This window comes from Stegostoma tigrinum, chromosome 7, assembly GCF_030684315.1.
Source record: "Stegostoma tigrinum isolate sSteTig4 chromosome 7, sSteTig4.hap1, whole genome shotgun sequence".
Lineage (NCBI taxonomy): Eukaryota > Metazoa > Chordata > Chondrichthyes > Orectolobiformes > Stegostomatidae > Stegostoma > Stegostoma tigrinum.
The window spans coordinates 31,871,480-31,891,722 of NC_081360.1; the positions used below are offsets into that span (position 1 = coordinate 31,871,480).

Consider the following 20,243-nt stretch of genomic DNA (forward strand, 5'->3'; position numbering starts at 1 on the left):
AACTGTCACCCCTTTTCAAGTGCTTTTGTTTGCAACCCGTGCGTTTTCAAAGATGCAGCTCGGGTGGGCTGTGAACCTTCAAAAGCAGAATTGGGGGGGGGGGGGGGAAGTGTGGAGCCCACAAACAATTGGATGGCAGAGGATTTTGTGAGAATGAAGGTCTTCGCAGTCCGCCCGAGAGCACAGGGACGAAGCGGGTAGCGGCGCTCGCGTTCGGATGACATCAGCTGATGGAATCCTATCGGGCTCGGACTGCTCGCGCGACTTCCGCTCGGGGCGGTAGGGAGGAGGCGGCGGCAGCGGCGGCGCGCGCGAGAGGGGCGGGCAGACGGACCGATCGCCCGACGGGCCGGCCGTTACTTCGCTCTCGGTGTTTCTGTTTTAAAAACCCTATTTCCCCCCAACGCCCCCCTCCCCCCCCCCGCTTTGACTGCCCGCCGTGCGAGGTGAGGCGCGGGGGAGAGAAGTAAATCAACAATTTTAAAAAAAATTAAACCCGCAACCGTCGTCGGAGCAGCTGCGAGACGAGCCTGTGCATATGTGAGCGGCAGAGGAATGGGTGTCCTTAAGCTCGCGGAGCAGGTAAGAAACACCCGGGGAAAAGAGAAGGGGGTACCAGAGGAAGATGGAGGGAGTGAAGGAGGAATCAGCGGGGGGAGAGAGAGAGAGAGAGAGAGGGGGGGAGGAGGAGGAGGAGGAGGAGGGAGGGGGTGGGCGGGCTGGAAGGAGGACAGAGATGGAGGAGGGCATTGACCCTGGAGGGAATTTTGGGAGGTTCGAGCTGGCCCCTGAAGCAGTGCTGTCAGAAGGAGCCGCGTTGACCGTCGCGTTTTAAAGCTACGATCTGCAGAGCTGGGCTGGCCGGAGGAACAAGCTTAGCCAGTGATGGTTTTCCTTCCCTTTTTTTGCATTTTAAAAATATTTATAATTTTAATGTGGAGCAATGCTGTGCCCCGGCGCTTTTTATTTTCGCGAGGAAAGGAGTCCGTGTATGTTGCTGTTTTTTGAGAATTGCTGCACGGACCTGCTGGGAATATAAAAACACTTTTCACGTATTTCTTTTCATGTTTATCACCGAGAATGAAACAACATCGCAAGATTGTGCTGTTTGTAGCAATTAAGTTAGATTAGTTCTGTCTAAAAGCTTCGTAAGAAATCAGATGTTGAATCCGAAAGATGGGGCCGATAGAGGATATAGGCAACATGAATTGATTATTTTTTTTATCACAGTGTCTCTGAATAAAAATGTTTTCCGTGATATAATTGTATCCTGAGACTTGACAACATCAGATGCTTTTCAGAGTTTGGGAGAAGAGAATTAGAAAATCTTGAGGATTTAAAGCCCACTTGTCCTACAACAAAATATCCGTTACGTGTTGGAGTCAGCATGTTTAGTAATTTACTTAGACTTGACTTCCTCTTTTGAAATGTTGAGAAGAGTGAGATGCATACTTCTCAGTGTTTCAGTCCAGGCAAGCGGAAGGAACTGCAGTAAGGGATTATAGAATTGAGACATATAATTTAAAACGAGTTATATGTATTTCAGTTTTTTGAGACTTATTTTAAACTTGAGTCAAGTTGGAAAGACACTTTTACGAACTTCTACTTTGATATTTTCGCTGTTAGAATAGTTTGGATTGTTTTGTTTTGACTGCAGATTGTAGGAAACCTCCTATGAAAATAGGTAGTTCTCTGTAAACCATTTTCTGTATTACATTCATGCAGTTGATGCAGAGAATGCTGAAGAAACTACTACAGAAAAAGAACTGTATTGTTGTAAGATGCATCACCACAAAAATGCTGTTCATTTTTGTAAAATTTCTAAACCTAAATGTTTCATGATTTGAATTACACAATGACTATGATGTAAAATTTGAATAGCTTTTTGTATTTGTTTTGCTCTTGTACAATGCTTTAAGGGCTTTTCTACCATTGAGGTAGATTAAAAAACAATCCTTAGCAGAATATTCACGATACACTCAGCTGCTCAAGCAGCACCTGTGGTGAGAAGCACATGGATTAAACTTTTGGATATGGACCCATGGAAAAATGTTTTGTAGGGCCCCCTTCTGAGATATTAACCTCATCTATACTTCCCTGCCGATTGTTCGAGCTAAGTGTTTCCAGTAATTTTTTAATTTCAGTTACGGTATGAACATAAAGTAGATGTCTGTAAGCTATCTTTAATGCCATTAAAGGAGAAAAATACATTGCTAGAACAACTTTAACAGTCCCCCATGTGCTGAAGAACTGCACAATCAATCAGGTACATTTGAAGCATAGCCATTAATTTACTGTATGGAACTGTGGCAGTAGATTATGCAGAACAAGGTTCTGCAAACAATGAGATGTGTCCAGGTCACTGTTTCAGGGATACAATGCATTTATTAGTTTTACCCCTCGTGTTTTAATTGTTACCAGTTACTGCCTGTCTGTTCATATCATTGAATGTTATAGTATATAGTTTGTCTTCTAAAGCCAGTCTTCTGAAAATGATGGCATTGATTTTTGTAGCTTTTAGTATTTTGTACGACAAATTCAAATTTCACATTACAAAACTTGATGTTATATAATATTTTAAATTTCCTGAATTCACTTCTCTAGGCCCTTGTAATCCAACTAATTGGGTGCAGGATGATTTAATCCTTGATTATTCATAACACTTATTGAATTGCATATTTATTTAAACCTCCCCCATAAAAATGCTTTGTTGCCCCACAGCTGCTTTTATTAGTATGGGTATCGTTCTGACACAACTTTGGGATGGGAATCCAAAAATCTAGAAGTTTAAACAAGTTGAAGTAGAGTTGCCACTTTGGTACAACTGGCAGTCTCGGTGCAAATTGTACTCAATTGCCCTAACTTTCTTAATTAAGTTTAAGTTGAGCATTGAAATTTAGGAAACCAGTTAGTACTGTTTGTTGTTATAAGTGTGGGCTTAGGTGAATACTGGCCTTCGTTGAGCAAGGTAGGGTTCTTTTATTTTTGTTAGTGTAAATGGGCAGAGATGGCAGTTAGGGCAGTGATGTGCTCCTGCCAGATGTGGGAGATCATGAAGCAGTCAAGTGTCCCTGATGATCATGTCTGCAGGAAGTGTGACTGGCTGCAGCCCCTCTCAGATCATATGGTTTGGTTGGAGTGGCACTTGGACACATTGAGGATCCTACAGGGGCAGAAAGTGTCATAGACACTAGTTGCAGGGGGAGGTGGCCACACCACAGGTTCAGTCAGGTAGATGGGTGACTGCCTGGAGAGGCAGGGAGGAAGTGCAAGAGTATGCTATAGCTAATCGCCTCACTAACAGATATACCGTCTTGCATACTGACAGGGGGGATAGCCTCAGAGGAATATAACAGCAGTCAGGCCTGTGGCACCACAACTAGCTCTGATGTAGAGCAGGGTTGGGCAAGATCCAAGTGATCAATAGTAGTAGAAAACTTGCTAGTTAGGGGCAAAGGCAGGTTTTTCTGTGGCCGCATTTGTGTGTCCAGGGTAGTGGTTCCTCCCTGGTGCAAGTGTCAAGGATGTCTCTGAGCAGTTGCACAAAATTCTTAAGGGAGAGGGTGAGCAGCCAGAGGTCATTGTGCACATTTTCTACCTATGTCATTGGTACCAGAGGGATGAGGTCCTGCAGACTGAGTACAGGGGGTTAGGAAGTGGTTGAATAGCAGGACCTCGAGATTAGTACTCTCTAGGTTACTACCAAGGCCATGTGCTGGTGAGGCAAGGATTATAAGGATAGGACAGATGAATGCTTGGTGAAGGGACCTGGTGCAGAGGGCAGGGCTTCAGGTTCTTGGATTTTTGGGACCTCTTCTGGGGTAGGGTTGACCTGTACAAGAGGGATGGGCTGCACCTAAACTGGAGGAAAATCAATATCCTTACAGGGAAGTTTGCTAGTACTCCTTTAGATTGGTGGGGGTCTGGGAACCAAAACAGCGGGTCAGCAAGTGGAGGGATTGAATAAAGGTACATATTAAGACCAGTAAATCCGAAAGAGAGGACAGGCAGGCTCAGGTAAATGAACATGATGGTAGCAATGGGCTGAAATGTGTTTATTTCAATGCAAGGAGTATTACAGGTAAAGTGGATGAGCTGAGAGCCTGGATCAGTACATGGGACAATGATGTTGTGGCCATTTCAGAGACTTGGTTGACAGAGGGACAGGACTGGCTGCTCAGTGTTCCAGGGTTTATTGTTTTTACATGAGATAGAGGTGGAGTAGTTGCACTACTAATCGGGGAGAATGTTACATCAGCACTTAGAGAGGACATACTGGAGGGCTTATCTACTGAGGCAATATGGGTAGAGCTCAAAAATGAGATGGGTGCAGTCACTCTGATAGGTTTATACAATAGGGCTTCCAAAAACCACTGAGATATTAGGAACAAATATGTTGGTAAGTTATGGAAACATGCAATAAAAACATTTGTCATATCGGGTGATTGTAACTTCCTCAATATTGACAGGAGCTCCCTTAGAGCAAGAAGCTTGGGTGGGACAGAATTTCAGTGCATCCAAGAGGGTTTTGTGAAATAATATGTGGATACTCCAGCTAGAGGAGGGGCCATACTGGATCTTGTACTGGCTAATGGGCCTGGCCAGGTGACTGACCTGACAGTGTGACGACATTTTGGAAACAGTGGTTACAACTTCTTAAGTTTTAAGATAGTTATGAATCAGGATAAGTCAGGACCTTGTGAGAAGGTGCTAAACTAAGGAAGAACAAATTGTGACAGTATTAGGTAGGAGGTAGGGATATAAATTGGGAGGAGATGTTATCTGGCAAGTCTGCATTTGACATGAGAATTGTTTGAAGACATGAGAATTGTTTGAAGACCTGAGAGTTCAGGACCGACGTGTTCCGGAAGGAGGAAAGGCAAGGATGGGCAAGGTAAGGGACTCGTGGATAATGAGGGAGGTTATGAATTTTAGTCAAAAGGAAAAAAGAAGCATATGTAAGGTTTAGGAAGCTAAAACCCTACAGGGCCTGTGAGGAATATAAAGACAGCAGGAAAGAACTCGGAGCAGGCAATTAGAGAGCAGAAAGAGGCCATGAAATGAACTTGGTAGTAGGGTTAAAGAGAATCTCTAGGCATTCTGTACATTTAAAAACAAGAGGATGACTAGGGAGAAGGTAGGACTACTCAAGGATAAGAGAGAACTTGTGCTTGGAGGGAGAGGATGTGGGTGAGATTCTAAATGAATACTTTGTGTCAGTATTCACCCAGGCGAATGATATGGAAGATAATGAGATTTGTGTAGAGCATGCTATTATGCTAGGGCATTTTAAGATCAAGAAGTGTTGGATCTCTTGATGAGTATTAAGTTGGATAAGCTCCCAGGCTCCAATGGAATCTGCTCCAGGTTATTGGGAAAAGCAAGAGAGGAGATTGCTGCAGGCTTGACCGAGATTTTGTATACTCGTTAGCCGCTGGAGAGGTCCTGGAGAACTGTCAAGTAGCTAATGTTGTTCCTGTATTTAAGAAGGGAAATAGGGATAATCCTGGAAACTGAGAGTCTCTTGAGTGGTTGGGAAGCAATTAGAGAATTCCTATGGAAAGGATTTACATGTACTTGGAAATGCAAGGCCTAATTATGGACAGAGAGCATGGCTCTGTGCGGAGCAGGTCAGATCATCATAACTTGATTGAATTTTTTGAGGAGATGACAAAGATGGTCGATGAGAGTAGAGCAGTGGATGTTGTCTACGTGGATTTTAGTAAGGCATTCAACAAGGTCCATATAGTAGGCCCATCCAGAACATTAAGATACATGGGATCTATGGACTTGGCTACGTGGATTCAGAATTGGCTTGCCTGTGGAAGGCAGAGGTTAGTGGTGGAGGGTTGTTTCTCAGGCTGGAGGTCTGTGATGAATGGTGTCCACAGGATCTATACTGAGACACCTGTTTGTGATTATATATAAATGACTTGGGTGGGTTAGTAAGTTTGCAGATGATAGAAAGATCGTTGGAGTTGTGGATAGTGTAGAAGGTTGTCAGAGGATTCACTGGGAAGTAGATCAATTGCAGATATGGGTGGAGAAATGGTAAGTGGAGTTTAATCCAGGTGAGTGAGCTGCTGCACCTTGGAAGATGAAATGTTAAGGAAAAATATACAGTTAATGGCAGGACCCTGAACAGCATTAATGTGCAGAGGGATCTTGGGGTTCAAGTCCGTAGCTCCCTGAAAGTGGCCAAGCAGGTAGACAGTAAAGGTGGTGTATGACATGTTTGCCTTTATTAGTTGGGAAAGTTGGTACAAGAGTTAGGATGTCATGTTACAGCCGTATAAACCTTTGGTTATACCACACTTTGAGTACTGCATTCAATTCTGGGTGCCACATTACAGGAAGGATGTGGAGGCTTTGGAGAGGATGCACAAGAGGTTTATCATGAAACTGCCTGGATTAACGGTTGATGGTCAGAGTCTTTTTCCCACAGTTGAAATATCTAATACGAGAGGGCCTGAATTCAAGGTGAGAGGGGGACAGTTCAAAGAGGATGTGAGGAGCAAGTTTTTTTACGCAGACAATGTTAGTCATGTGGAATACACTGCCAGGGGTGGTGGTGGATACAGACGTGGTAGGGTTATTTAAGAGACTTTTAGATAAGCACGTGAATATGCAAGGAATGGAAGGATACGGACCAAGGACAGGCAGAAGGGATTAGTTTAATATGGCATCATGTTAAGCACAACATCGTGGGCCGAGCGTTCATGTGCTGTACAGTTCTATGTTTGATTGCTCAAGTTTCTGCTAAAACTTTGTGTATTGTCAAACGTAAAATACTTTGAACTAATGTAATTGGACTGTTAGAATATTTTTAATACATGTCAAAATAGAAAGTTGTTTTCTTCGTGTGTCAGAAGTTGGTGTGGCAATTGGCATCGTTTTATTGACACAGCTGAAAATGGGTTTATCACAAAAATACTTTTATAAAAGTTTCAAATTCTTCAAATTGTTAAATAACTAACAATGCTTTTAAAAATGCAGAACCATTTACTTTTGTCATTGGTGTAAAAATAAAGTTGCCGTAGTCCTATCAGACCATACTGATACTCTCTCATTAGAGACCAAGAGAGAGAGAGAACGAAACACGGCTGGTGGTGGTTTAACCTGAGGGTGACCACACCTCAGGTGAGGGGTTAGGTTGGGGAGGAGAGTCCTTCATGGTAACTTCAACCAGTGTGGGAATTGAACCCATGCTGTTGGCATTACTGTTTATTGCAAAGCAACCATCCAGTCACCAAGCTTATCAACCCGTGTATAAGTGATCCATGATTGTTTCAGAGATAATGGGAACTGCAGATGCTGGAGAATCCGAGATAACAAAGTGTGGAGCTGGATGAACACAGCAGGCCAAGCAGCATCTTAGGAGCCTGCTGTGTTCAACCAGCTCCACACTTTGTTATAATTGATCCATAATTGGCATTTTACAGTTTTAAAAATTTTGAAAAGGCACCGTAGCACCAGAAGTGCTGAGTTCAAGCAGCATGATTGAACCCTTCCAAACGGGTTTTTTGTCCCTACCACAGTACTGAATCATCCCTCACACCCCCTCCCTGCAATAAAAACCAAAACAGAATCCCCCTCGTCCTCATGTACCACTCCACCAACCTCTGGATCTAGCGCGTCATCCTCCGACAATTCCGCCATCTGCAATCCAACCCCACCACAAAACATTTTTCTGTCTCCCCACTTGTCTGCTTTCCGGAGGGAACACATTCTCTGTGACTCCCTTGTCTGCTCCACACTCCCCTCCAGCCCCACCGCACCCGGCACTTGCCCTGCAACCGCAGGAAGTGCTGCACTTCCCCCTCACCCCAGGCCTCCACTTGGTTTCCCCCGATGTAGAGGAGGCCACAATGGGAACAGCAGATGCAGTATACCACATTAGCAGATGTGCAGGTGAACATCTGCTTGATGTGGAAAGTCGTCTTGGGGCCCACTTTGCAGAACACCTTACACTCGGTTAGCATTAAACAACTGCACCTCCCAGTCGCGAACCATTTCAACTCCACCTCCCATTCTGCAGATGGCATTTCCATCCTGGGCCTCCTGCAATGCCATAACGACACTACCTGAAGGTTACAGGAACAGCAACAGCAACTTGTATTCCGCTTGGGAACCCTGCAGCCCAATGGTTTCAATGTGGACTTCACAAGCTTCAAAATCTCCCATCTCCCACCGCGTCCCAAAACCAGCTCAGCTCGTCCCCGCCTCCCTAATCTGGCCATCCTCACACCTATCCCCTCCTCCCACCTCAAGCCCCATCCCAATCTCCTACCTACTAACCTCATCCTGCTCCCTTGACCTTTCTGTCCTCCCTGGACTGACCTATCTCCTCCTCCCTCCCCAACTCTTTGACCGGCCTGTCTCCTCTCCCCCTATCTTTTCTGTCCGCCTCTCCCTCTCTCCCTATTTATTTCTGAACCCCATCCCCTCCCCCATTTCTGATGAAGGGTCTAGGCCCGAAGCGTCACCCTGCTGTCCCTGTGATGCTGTTTGGCCTGCTGTGTTCATCCAGCTCTACACCTTGCTGTCTCAGATGTTATCAAAGTCACTTTGACATGATGGGTTTGTAATAAAATAAAAGGTAAGCTATTCCTTCTTGACCTGTCTGCAACCTTTGACAGAGCTGGCAACACCATTTTCCTCTCCATTGCAATCAAGCTGATGGGGATTGCTCTTGCTCAGTTTAATTCTTGCCTATCTAATCATAGCCAGGAAAATCAGTTAAACATCTTCTTTTCTGCATTGTTACCATGAGTGCTTCCTGTCTATCCTCGACATTGTCCTGTTTCTCATACATGCCGTATGGCAACATAATCTGAAACTGCAATGTTATTTTTCACATGTACGCCTGAGTTCACGTGAGACTTGCTCAATCTAGCCACCATTCCTCTTGAATTCTCCACTGACTGCTTCCCTGACATCCAGTACAGGATGAACAGGGTTTTTATCTGGTTGAGTACTTAGAAGACTGAAACCATTGTTTTTGGTCCCTGTGCAAAGCACTGTTTCTATCCATCAACTCACTGGCAGCTGATGCCGGGCAAGACTTTTTGAGCAAGAGTCAGTAACAAGAACAATATTTTTGATATTAAAATGCTTATTCCTGTTTTCAAATTGCTCCATGACCTTACCCGTCCCTATCTCTCTAATCTCCTTCAGCTCAACCACCCTTTTAGTATCTAGGCAGATCTAATTCTAGTTTCTTGAACATACTCAATTATAATTAATCAATAAAAACTAAAAAAACTGCAGATGCTGTAAATCAGAAACAAAAACAAAGTTGCTGGAAAAGCTCATCAGGTCTGCCAACATCTGTGAAGGGAAAAAGAGAGTTAACGTTTTGGGACCAGTGACCCTTTTCAAAACACACTGGCCACTGAGAAAGGGTCACACTTTTTTTTTCCTTCACAGATGCTGTTAGACCTGTATAATTATTCAGTGGTTGATATTATACTTACAGTTGTGTAAATCTTAATCTGTGTGCCTACACATTCTTCACTTCTGTGCTTAATTTTCCTCTCTGAAGACACTGTCTCTGACTGAGCATTTGGTCATCTGACTTAGAATAATAGAGTCAGACACTTCAGCCAATAGAGTCCACATCAACATGAGGAACACCTAATCTTCAACAACTACCATTTTAGAAGGTCTTGGCTAATAGCCTTGAACGTTATGACATGCCAAGTGCTCATACTGGTACTTTATGAAGCATGTTTAGTAATTTCCCTTCTACCATTCTCCCAGGCAGTGTATTCCAGACCACTATCATACTTGTTTTTTCTCACATCCCCCCCGAACCTTCTGCTGTGCCTTTAAACTTGTGTCCCGTCGTGACTGACCCTTCAACTGAGGTGAACAGCTGCTACTTATCCAGTCTGTCCTTGCCCATTATAATCTTGTACACTTCAAGCAGATCACCCCTCAGTACCCTGTACTCCCATAAAAATATCCCAAGCCTATCCAGTCTTCCCTCAGACTTAAATTTTCCAACCACGGCAGAAAGATGGTGAATCTCCTCTGTATCTCCTCTGGTGCAATCACATCCATCCTGTAATGTGGCAACCAGACATGTTGACAGTCCTCTATATGTAGATCTCACCAAAGTGCTATAAAACTCCAACATGACTTCCCTGCTTTCGTAAACTGTGCCTCAATTGATAAAAGCATGTGTCCCATATGCCTTTTTCATCACCTTACTGACATGCCCTTCCAAGATCTATAGATAGATGCACCAATGTAGACATGAGGACAATGTGTAAACTCCACACAGTTGCCCGAGGATGGAATTGAACCCAGGTCCCTGGTGCTGTGAGGCAGGGGTGCTAACCATTGAGTCACTGCAGTGCCATATTTTGACTGAGAAATTAGACGAGTTTTGTTTAGCCTGCTAATGTACAAGTAAAAGATGCTCTAGCACTTGTGCAAGAGTGGGACTTTCTTTTGATGTACTGGTTAAAATGTAACCCCTAACCAGCATCAGTAGGTTAGGGGTTAGACTGGATGAGTAAACTAGAGAATCTGCTCAGTTCATGGTTGTTTGTGGAAATTGTCATATTCAAATTGGCTGAGAAAGTTCTTTATATTGGAGCAGCGACTACGTTTGAAAATACTCCATTGGCAGAAGAAAGATGTTTTGAAGTTATAAAAGTAACTACTTGAATGCAACTTATTAATGAAGGTAATGAATGCATTAAATTAAACAGAAACTAGCATTGTTTTAACAAAATATTCTATGTAAATTGCATAATTTCAAGAGGCCTGTCCCTAATTTTAGGTAGGCAAATCATTTGCTAGGAGAACCGAGCAAGGTTAAAATCTGAAGCATTGTGGAAGTTAAGTGGCTAAGTAACATCTTCATTTTAACTGACCACCTGTCTTATTTTGCAAGGTGGGTGTTTTAAAATTTGACTCGAGAGTGTCTTTCTTCTGTTTTATTTAGGAGGAGTAAATACTCATGAGGTAAGGTGTGAAAGTAAATAAGAGAAGTTCTTGTTGTGACCTATGATTGATCATTATTAATTAGATTTACTTTTACTTAGGGTTGTTTGACTGTGAAAGATACCTACATATAAATACAACAATCAATAACAAAACACCAACTCATTTTAAAAAGTCACTAGTCAATGCTACAAAATATTGGATTCCCTATGTCTCCCTATTCTCTCACCAACAATGGAATTGCAAGTGTGAAATTGTGTATTCCACTTACACTTTTGTCAAACCCCAGATTCACTGACCAGAATTTGGATTACGCCCTAGTTCTTACTCCCGTTATGGCAAATTCTGCAACTTTCTGTTCTCCTCATCTCTCCATTTTGACAATCTTTCAGGTCTTTCTAGTTTGTTGTTTTTGAAAATAAATTGCTTGTGTTAGACATTGATGCAGTGCAATGTTTTCCAAATGGCCAATATATGAATCCTGGAGTGCTGTTTGTAGAGCAGATAGTCTTGGTTGTGTCATGAATAGGCTACCCAAGCATTTGACCAATGCCTTTTCTAATTGCAGTGCAGGGGTTGAGATTTCAAACTTGGGGTTATTAAAGTACTAACTAAGTGATTTTAAATACTAATGCTTTTCACCCTCTTTGCTCCTCACTCACCCCCAAATAAAAACTCCTGTTTCATTTAAAAGACAAGCAGAAACTTGGACCACCACTTCCTGTCCTACTCCAAGGAAATCCTTCACCCCTTTGGGGATCGGTGCTGGACGAGGGTGCGCTACCTGCTATTTTTTTCTCACAGACAAGCAAAGATTAGTATTCCTTAAAAACTATAAGGTAAAACTGAATTTATAGCCCAATGTTCCTGTATGGACATAATTAGCTGAGTGCTGCAATTTGTCTCAGTTATCAGAATTGTTTCAAAGTAATGTATAAATTGCTGCAAATTGCTCCAAGAATTTTGTTGGTAAGGCTGTTGAAAAGAAAATGGCTGCTAAAATTTTTTCTGTAGCCTTGAAATGTTTATATGCTTCTCTGTGCAATCTATGGATAGGCAATTTACGAATATGGTTAGAATTGGTGTGGTATAACTAGATTGCCTCATTCTACTGAAGGTGGCTGGTGTAAATTTCCACAGTTTTATTTGGAGTTCAACTCTTCTGATTTTTTAATGTCAGATACCAGTTGCATTGAACTTCTCCAATAAAGCCTTCCTCTGCAGAGAATTATCAGCACTCTTTATAGTGTGTGCCTTGTACATTCAGACACTGATCAAACCATATGGCTAGAGTAGAAAAAATAAACTAGGTATTCAGTTTTGGTTTGTAAGTTTTCTTTTCGGTTAAGCAAAATGTGTGCTTTGAGTTACCCTTAGTAATGTATAATAATTCATGATTAAATTTGTGTAAATTTGTGAAAATCTGGATTTTAAAAGGCTGATGAGTGCAGAGCTGGAGGAACACAGCAGGCCAGTCAGCATCAGAGGAATGGGAAAGTTGACGTCTCAGGGTCGGGACCCTTCTTTGGAAATGGGGAGGGTGAGGGGGAGCTCAGAAATAAATAGAGGGAGGAGGGGTGGGGCTGGGGAAGGTAGGTGGGTTGGTGATAGGTGTGTGTATGTAGGCAGTGGTTGGGATTGGTCAGTGAGGTGGGAATGGCAGATAGGTGTGAGAGAAAATGGACAGGTTGTGTAAGGTCAAGGAGGTGGGGATGAGAGGGGGGGCGATGGTCATGAGATGAGGCCAGTGGGTAGGGAGATTTTGAAACTGGTAAAATCCACATTTATGCCATTGGGCTGGAGGTTCCTGAGGCAGAATGTAAGGTGCTGCTCCTCCGGTATGCGGATTGTGTTATTATGACCTTGGAGAAGGCCCAGGAGTTTGGTATACAACAGTTCCATTGGCATCCGAAAAGGAATCTAGGTATTGGATTTTAATATAAGTAATAGCTATGACTTGCCTATTTCAGGAATGGATTAAATCTGGCATTCAAACAAGTAGAAATCTGGTAGTAATTGTTAGAGATGCTCTGCTCTTCCACAGGATATGGAATAGCAGTCCTTATCAATAATTTTGGTATGAAGGTGGGTTCTTCCAGTAAAAGTGCAAAAAAAAAAGTTAAGGTGACAGATTGAGGAGTATTAACCTTTTTAATAGCACGGTAATTGATAATAGCTACCCAATAATGTTTCCCTTGTAAAATATAAGGTTGGTTTGTCTCATTTCCTCAGCCAAGATTTACTGGTGGAAATTTAGGAAAAATTTAATTCAGTTTTGAATTTCCACCTTGCAAGCCTAGCTATTACCATCTTTTCTCTGTACCTCTTACTCTCACACTTGCTCTATCAATCTGTCTGTCGTCTGCAAAATCTTCCCTATACTGCCACCCAGTCAAACCTTTGACATTTCTAACTGCACATGCCCTCAGTCTTGGGGCACCTCCCCACCAAAATGACAACTGTCACCCACTTTTGTCTTCTGTTTTCATTCTAGAATGAAAATGTTCTACAGTAAGGCAGAAAGAGTGAACAAGTGGTGGGCTGTGTGACATTCAACTTCTCACCCCGATGAGAAGATCCTGCCTCTTAGTGCCTTGAGGGGCTAACTGACCATGTCTAAGCTCCTGAACTGGTGTTGGAGTTTGCCTTTGACTTACTGTGCTGTCACCCCTGACTGAAGGCTATCTATCTTGACTTGACTGAGAACTGCTGGCAGCGTATGACAAGCTTCCTAGCTTTGCGTCTACATCAGGCAGCAAGGCATACTGCAGTACAGTGAACCTGGTATCTTTAGCTGTGGGCCAGGGCTGTAATTCTGTGAGCATTCAAGTTGGCTTCGAGTGAGTTCTAAGAGAGTGACTGAACAGGCTGAAGAAGCAATCTGGTCCAGTCCCGAACTGGTGTGTGCCCCTATTCATAACGTGTCCTTTCTGCAGTGTTGCAATCGTAGTTGCCGTTGCGTCCTAGCTGCAACTTTGAAGAAGTAAGTGAAATGTGTCATGAGGGTTCTTAATGGCTAGAAAATGTTGGATGTGGACAGGTGCCTGATGTCCATGAATTGTGCCTTGAGATATTTATTATTTGGTAACCAAAACATTGGTGGTTGGTGCAAGTGCCAAGGTGAAGTTGTCACGTAACCTCTCTGAATTGCATTTCAATAATTTTCAGTGCTTGGCTGGCTCGGATGTCAGGATAGGAAGCTGCATATTAATGAGGTAAGATGTGTTGTTCATGAAGTAGTTAACAAGCAATAATCCCCTTAATTGGTGCTTTGTCATTGCCTAGTGTGAATCATATCTTAATGCCTGAAGTTTGGTTAAAATATGCAGCACATTGTTTCTTATGTCAAGACTGGCCTTTCTGGACTTGCGTAATTCTATCATGTTTCTTGCCATAGACAATGTCATTTAGATCCCTGCAAGATTATAGCCATAGTCTGACTTTTTTGTAATTGTTGAGAGATGTTGTGACACACCTCCAAAACAGGTGGGACTTGAACATGGATCTTGTAGCTGAGAAGTAGGGATTGGACCTTTGCCTAATTGGACCAATCTGAATGCTGTTATCAAACTAATTTCCCTTAACTCAGAGTTTCCTGGTGGTTCTGTCTCTCATCACTGCTGTAAATGCTACATTGTCTTGTACAGCTGAAAACATGTGCTCGATGTATCAAGTAGCAAAGCTCTCTTAGTACTTCATTCTTCAGTTTATAGTCCCAAACAAGGAAAAACAATGTGCTACCCAGTGATACAGAATTAATATTTTTGCTTTAATCGTTTCACAATTACAACAATTTGGATTTTTATTGGATCTTTAATGTAATAAAAGATTCACAGGTGCTTCACAGGAATGTTATAACACACACGGAGAGATTGTGTTTTAAGATCTCAGTCTTGGTTTTCAGCATTTTGCTGAACAATGGGCAGATTATGGTCAGTAAGCACAGATGTGAGTTGCCCAGAATTGATTAATGTAACGGCATGACAGATAAGTTTGGATGGTCTCAAACTTACTTAGAAGGTGACGCTAGCCAGGTATGTGTAACACAGTCACTGTGTATGGAAATCTGAAAGTATCAAAGGCATGATAGTCTCTGTCAGCGGTGGATGAGCATAGGGTGAACTGAGGTGGGGAGAGGAGATTTGATAATGGTGTAGGCCTGAACTTGGAAGTTCTTCTGTCACAGATGACAAAGGTTGTAGAAACATCTATACAGAAGAGGATAGAGGTCGGTGGGGAATAGATTTTGGAATGGGAACTGGAGAATGTAAATTAACCCTTTTTCCAATATTTAAGTTGAGATTTCTGCTTCTATATTACTGGATGTCAGTGAGCAGTGTGATTTGTTACACATGGTGCGATATGGTGCATGATATACATTATAACTATATTCTTTTTTTAAAAAAAGTCCAAAGATGTTGTGTGTTTTGGGAATGATAAGGTCCCAGTTCTGCTGTTGTTTCTTTATTTCTTGTTTGTTCTTACGTAAAATGATAGTTCGATTCAAGTTCAAGTTTGATGCCATGCTTTACAAGTATGTGGGGTAAAAACAAATTTCTGTACCCACTGATAACATTAAAATGCCCTTAAAGACAATTACATCCTTGAGCACATTACATCTAATACTACTTACCTGGTTGTTTTGTCAAATTGACAATGCCCCACTGCTACAGTGCACTCTCACACATTTTGTCTAATGTTGACTCTGTGACCTGCTTTTCTGTATGCAACAATCATCAGCTTAGCAAGTTGCACAATTCTCTGGCTCTCTCTCGCGCGCGGTCTCTCTCTCTCTCTTCCCCCACCCGGCCATTCCCTCCCCATGCCCCCTGCTCCTCCCCCATCCCCAGCACATGCAAGCGCACACATGCTGTCTAGCAAACCTCACTGTTTCTAACTGCACAATTTAGCGAGCAATAAACTTGATTTGCTGAAGGATTTTGTTTTCCTAATGAAAAGATCTAGAGAAGTAAGAATTGGTTCCTGCATTGAAAGAAGCCTTGCAAGCAGCAAAGATGCAGAAACTTCCTGTCGTTGAGCCTTGTGGTTCATTGCTGATGTTGAACGAAACTGAATATGCACGTAACCTATAGAAACCAGAAGAAAACATTTCCTTTTAAAATGGCTCATGATAAGAATCTGTTTTGTTCCTTTTTATATAAAAAGAAATATTCTTTAATTTTATGAAGTACGATTTTTATGCATGAGATTTTAAATCTGTTTAATGTGTTCCACTATTTAACAGTTTTCTTTCTAGAATCCTCTAGGTTCACTTGAGTTTTGGTATCTCACCAAAAGTAGTGCGATCGTTGCAGAAAATGTTTATTGGTATACAGAATAGAGTAACGCTAATAGGTACAGAGGTTTGTCTTCGGGAAACTTGCTTTGCTAAGAGGGGTTTTGCATACTATGTGAATTTGCCTATGATCAGTTTGTTCCCAATCTGTTCCTCCTGAATTTTTTCCTCTGCCTTGATGCTTCAATTAAACTTCACCTTTTTGCCATACACTTGATAATCAACTGCGTGTTTCAAGTCTTGGATGGCCTAGAAAATTCTTGAGTTCAGTATCAAGACTGAATTGTCCTGTCAAAAGCTTTTTGCCTCAAACTCTGTTTATTTGCCTTTCCATTTGTTTGTCACACTGATTCACCACTGACTTGTAATTTTGAAGCAAAACATAGAGAAGTGTTTTGCAGGAGCATTGTGAACAAAACCTGACACCGAGCCACAGAAGGAATATTTGATTTGATGATCAAAAGCTTGGTTAAGGGGAAAGTGATTCAGGAGTGTCCGAATGGAAGAAAAGGAGAAAGAGAGAGAGAGAGAGAGAAAGCACCTTAGAGTCTAGGCAGGCACAGTAATTCAAATTAGGAATGCTCAATAGTTGAGAATTTACCAAAGGGTCTTAAGTTGTGGTTGTGTCCCTACCACTGGGCCATTAGGCTTGGGTTTGAATCCTACTTCAGGATGTGATAGCTTCAGATATGTCTCAACACATCAAACAAGTTGATTTTAAATGAAATGAGCCAAAAATTGCAGAGTGCAGAGATCTGAGAAGATTGGGAATGAACATTGTAGGAGAATTACAGAGAAGGCGATTAGAGATTATCATAAGACCGTAAGATACAGAAATATAATTAGGCTAATCAGCCCACCAGGTCTGCTTCTGAAACCAATTTTCCTGCCTTCTCCCCATAATCCTTGATCCCCTTACTAATTAAGAACCCCTCCATCTTTATCCTAAAGACACTGAATGACTCGGTCATCTCAGCCTTCTACAACGAGTTCTGCAGATTGAGCACCTTCTGGCTGAAGAAATTTCTCTGCATCTATAAGATGCAATCATCCCCCTCCCCCAATCCCTCTAAACTCCATTGATTATTTTTAACTGCACATTATATGACAAGACTCATCCCTGGGATCATTCTTGTATACCTCCACTGGACCCCCTCCAATTCAGACATATCCTTCAGATGTAAGCAGTTTTGGGCCCCACAGTATTCCAGATGCTGTCTGACCAGAGCCTGAGTCAGCCTCAGCAGTTCATCCCTGCTCTTGTATTCACATTCTCTTGAAATGAATGCTGACGTTGTATTTGCCTTCCTACCAGCCAGCTGAACCTGCATGTTAACCTTAAGAGAATCCTGAACCAGGATTCCCAAGTTCCTTTGTGCTTCAGGTTTCGGCAGCCTTTTCCCATTTCGAAAATAGTCTATGCCTATCTTGTGACTACCAAAGTGCATAACCGCACTTTCCCATGTTACATTACATTCCGTCTGCTACATCTTTGTTCACTGTCTAAAGAAGTTTCTGCAACCTGCCACTTTCTCATCATTAATTGTCTCTCCACCTGTCTTTGTCATTTGCATGCTTAACAACAATGCTCTCAGTTCCTTTGTCCAGATTGTTGTTGGAACACGCGAATAGTTGTGATTCCAACACTGACCCCTGCAGAACTCAACTAGTCAACAGCTGCCATTCTGAAAAAGACACCTGTCAGTCAGCTAATCTTTTATCCGTGCTAGTCCCTTGCCCCCAACACTATGGGCTGTTATTTAGTAGGCTGCCATGCAGCACCTTGTCGAAGGCCTTCTGAAAATCCAAATAGATCATGCTCACTGGCTCTCCTTTGTCTAACTTGCTCATTACCTCAAAGAATTCTAACAGATTTATCAGGCATGACCTGCCCTTAATGGAGTTGTGCTGATTTGGCTCTGTTTACTCAGCACATCCACATTCTCATCTTTTCGATGATTAAAAGCTTGGTCAAAGGGGAGATGGTTGAGGAGTGCCCTAATGGAAGAAAAGGAGAGAGCAAGAGTGAGAAACAACCTTGGAGTCGAGGCAGGCACAGCTGATAAACTTGGAGTAATTAAATTTAGGAATGCTTAATAGTTGAGAATTTACCAAGGCCAGGCTAACTGGCCTATAATTTTCTGTTGTCTGCCTTCCAGCCTCCTGTAACAGGGATATCACATGAGCCATTTGCAGTCCTCTGGGGCCCAGTGATTCCTGAACGATCACCACCAATGCCGTTACAATCTCTTTGGCTATCTCCTTCAAACCTCGGGTGTGATCCATCTGGTGCAGGTGACCTATGCTCTTTCAGCTTCCGTAGCACCACCTCATTAGTGACAACTATTACACTAACCTCTGCTCCCTGATTCTTGAAGTTCTGGAACTAGTTGAGTTCTGCAGGGGTCAGTGTTGGAATCACAACTATTCGCGTGTTCAACTATTCGCTACTGGTGTCTTCTGCCTTGGAAGATGGATGCGAAGTACCTCGAGTTACTCTGCCATTTCTTTGTTCCCCAATATTATCTCTCCAGCATTAATTTCTTATTTGCCCCTCCCTTTTTTTGATATATTTAAAGAAAATTCTTGCAATATTCTTTTACGAGTTAGCTTGGCCATCTAGTCCATCTTCTCCCCTGCTTTGCCTTTTTAAAGGCTTTCAAATTGTCTGACTTCCCACGAATCTTCACCACGTTTTACAGTTTTTCTTTTGCTTTTATGTTGTCTTTGACATGCCCATGTCAGGCATGGTTGCTAGGTCTACTCTAATGTTTCTTCTTCCTTGTAATGGGGTTCTGTTGTGCCATCTGAGTTACCCCCAGAAACTCCTGCTAATGCTGCTCCACTGTCTTTCCTGCTAGGCTGCCCTTTCGTGCAACTCTGGCCAGTTCTTGCCTCGTATAGTTAACTTTATTCAATTGTAAAACTGTTACATCTGATTCCACTTCTCCTGCTCAAAGTGCAGGGTGAATTCTACCATATTGCGGTCACTGCCCATGAGGGATTCCTTCACCTTTAGCTCCCTAATCAAGTCTGCCTTGTTGTACGTCACCAAATGCAGAACTGTCTGTTACCTATTGGGCTGTGCCACAAACTGCCTCCTTGGAAAAAAAAAAGAGACTTCCACAAATTCCTTTTTTTAGGATCCACTGCCAACCTGATTTTCCCAGTCCGTCTGCATATTGAACTCCCTCATGATTATTGTGTGCCTTTTCAACATTTTAGAATTTTCATCCATAACAATGTAATTAAAAAGTAATGAGGTTTCTTTTATGTAGAAGCAGAAGTTTTCGTTTAAAATGGTAATTCATGATTTTGTGAATACAAGATGCCAAATTGCATTAATCAAATTTCAATCTTACTTGCTTTAGATGTAATTGTGAATCAAAGCATCTTAATTGTTATCCAACATTAACTGATCAACTAATGTTGCATTGGGAATCAAGAAATATGTCAAAGACGTGAATATTTGTCTGAGTCACAAGGGAATGTGATTATCATTGTAAGTGTCTGGAAGAGTGAGTCTTGTCCCTTTTAAAGATGATGGGAGGACATAAAGGTACAACTGTTATTAGTAAACCTCAGGGTATGGTAGACTTGAATAACAAAGTGTGGATGAACACAGCAGGCCAAGCAGCATCTCAGGAGCACAAAAGCTGACGTTTCGGGCCTAGACCCTTCATCAGAGAGGGGGATGGGGAGAGGGTTCTGCAATAAATAGGGAGAGAGGGGAGATGGACCGAAGATGGAGAGAAAAGAAGATAGGTGGAGAGGAGAGTATAGGTGGGGAGGTAGGGAGGGGATAGGTCAGTCCAGGGAAGACGGACAGGTCAAGGAGGTGGGATGAGGTTAGTAGGTAGGAGATGGAGGTGCGGCTTGGGGTGGGAGGAAGGGATGGGTGAGAGGAAGAACAGGTTAGGGAGGCAGAGACAGGCTGGGCTTGTTTTGGGATGCAGTGGGGGGAGGGGATGAGCTGGGCTGGTTGTGGGAT

General features: G+C 42.5%; 1 protein-coding gene across 9 annotated transcripts in view; it reads left to right on the plus strand.

The window, feature by feature from the left end:
- Nucleotides 1-375: 375 nt before the first annotated feature.
- ankrd44 (ankyrin repeat domain 44) overlaps nt 376-20,243 on the plus strand; it is a 161,321-nt gene continuing 141,453 nt past the window's right edge. For 2 of the 9 annotated variants that reach the window (XM_048533852.2, XM_048533851.2), the window contains exon 1: nt 376-582. In XM_048533852.2, coding sequence (XP_048389809.1) covers nt 556-582 — 27 coding nt within the window. In that variant the 5' untranslated portion in view covers nt 376-555. The remainder of the gene's footprint in view (nt 583-20,243) is intronic. The other 7 variants (XM_048533846.2, XM_048533845.2, XM_048533844.2 and 4 more) reach the window with 4 other exon arrangements.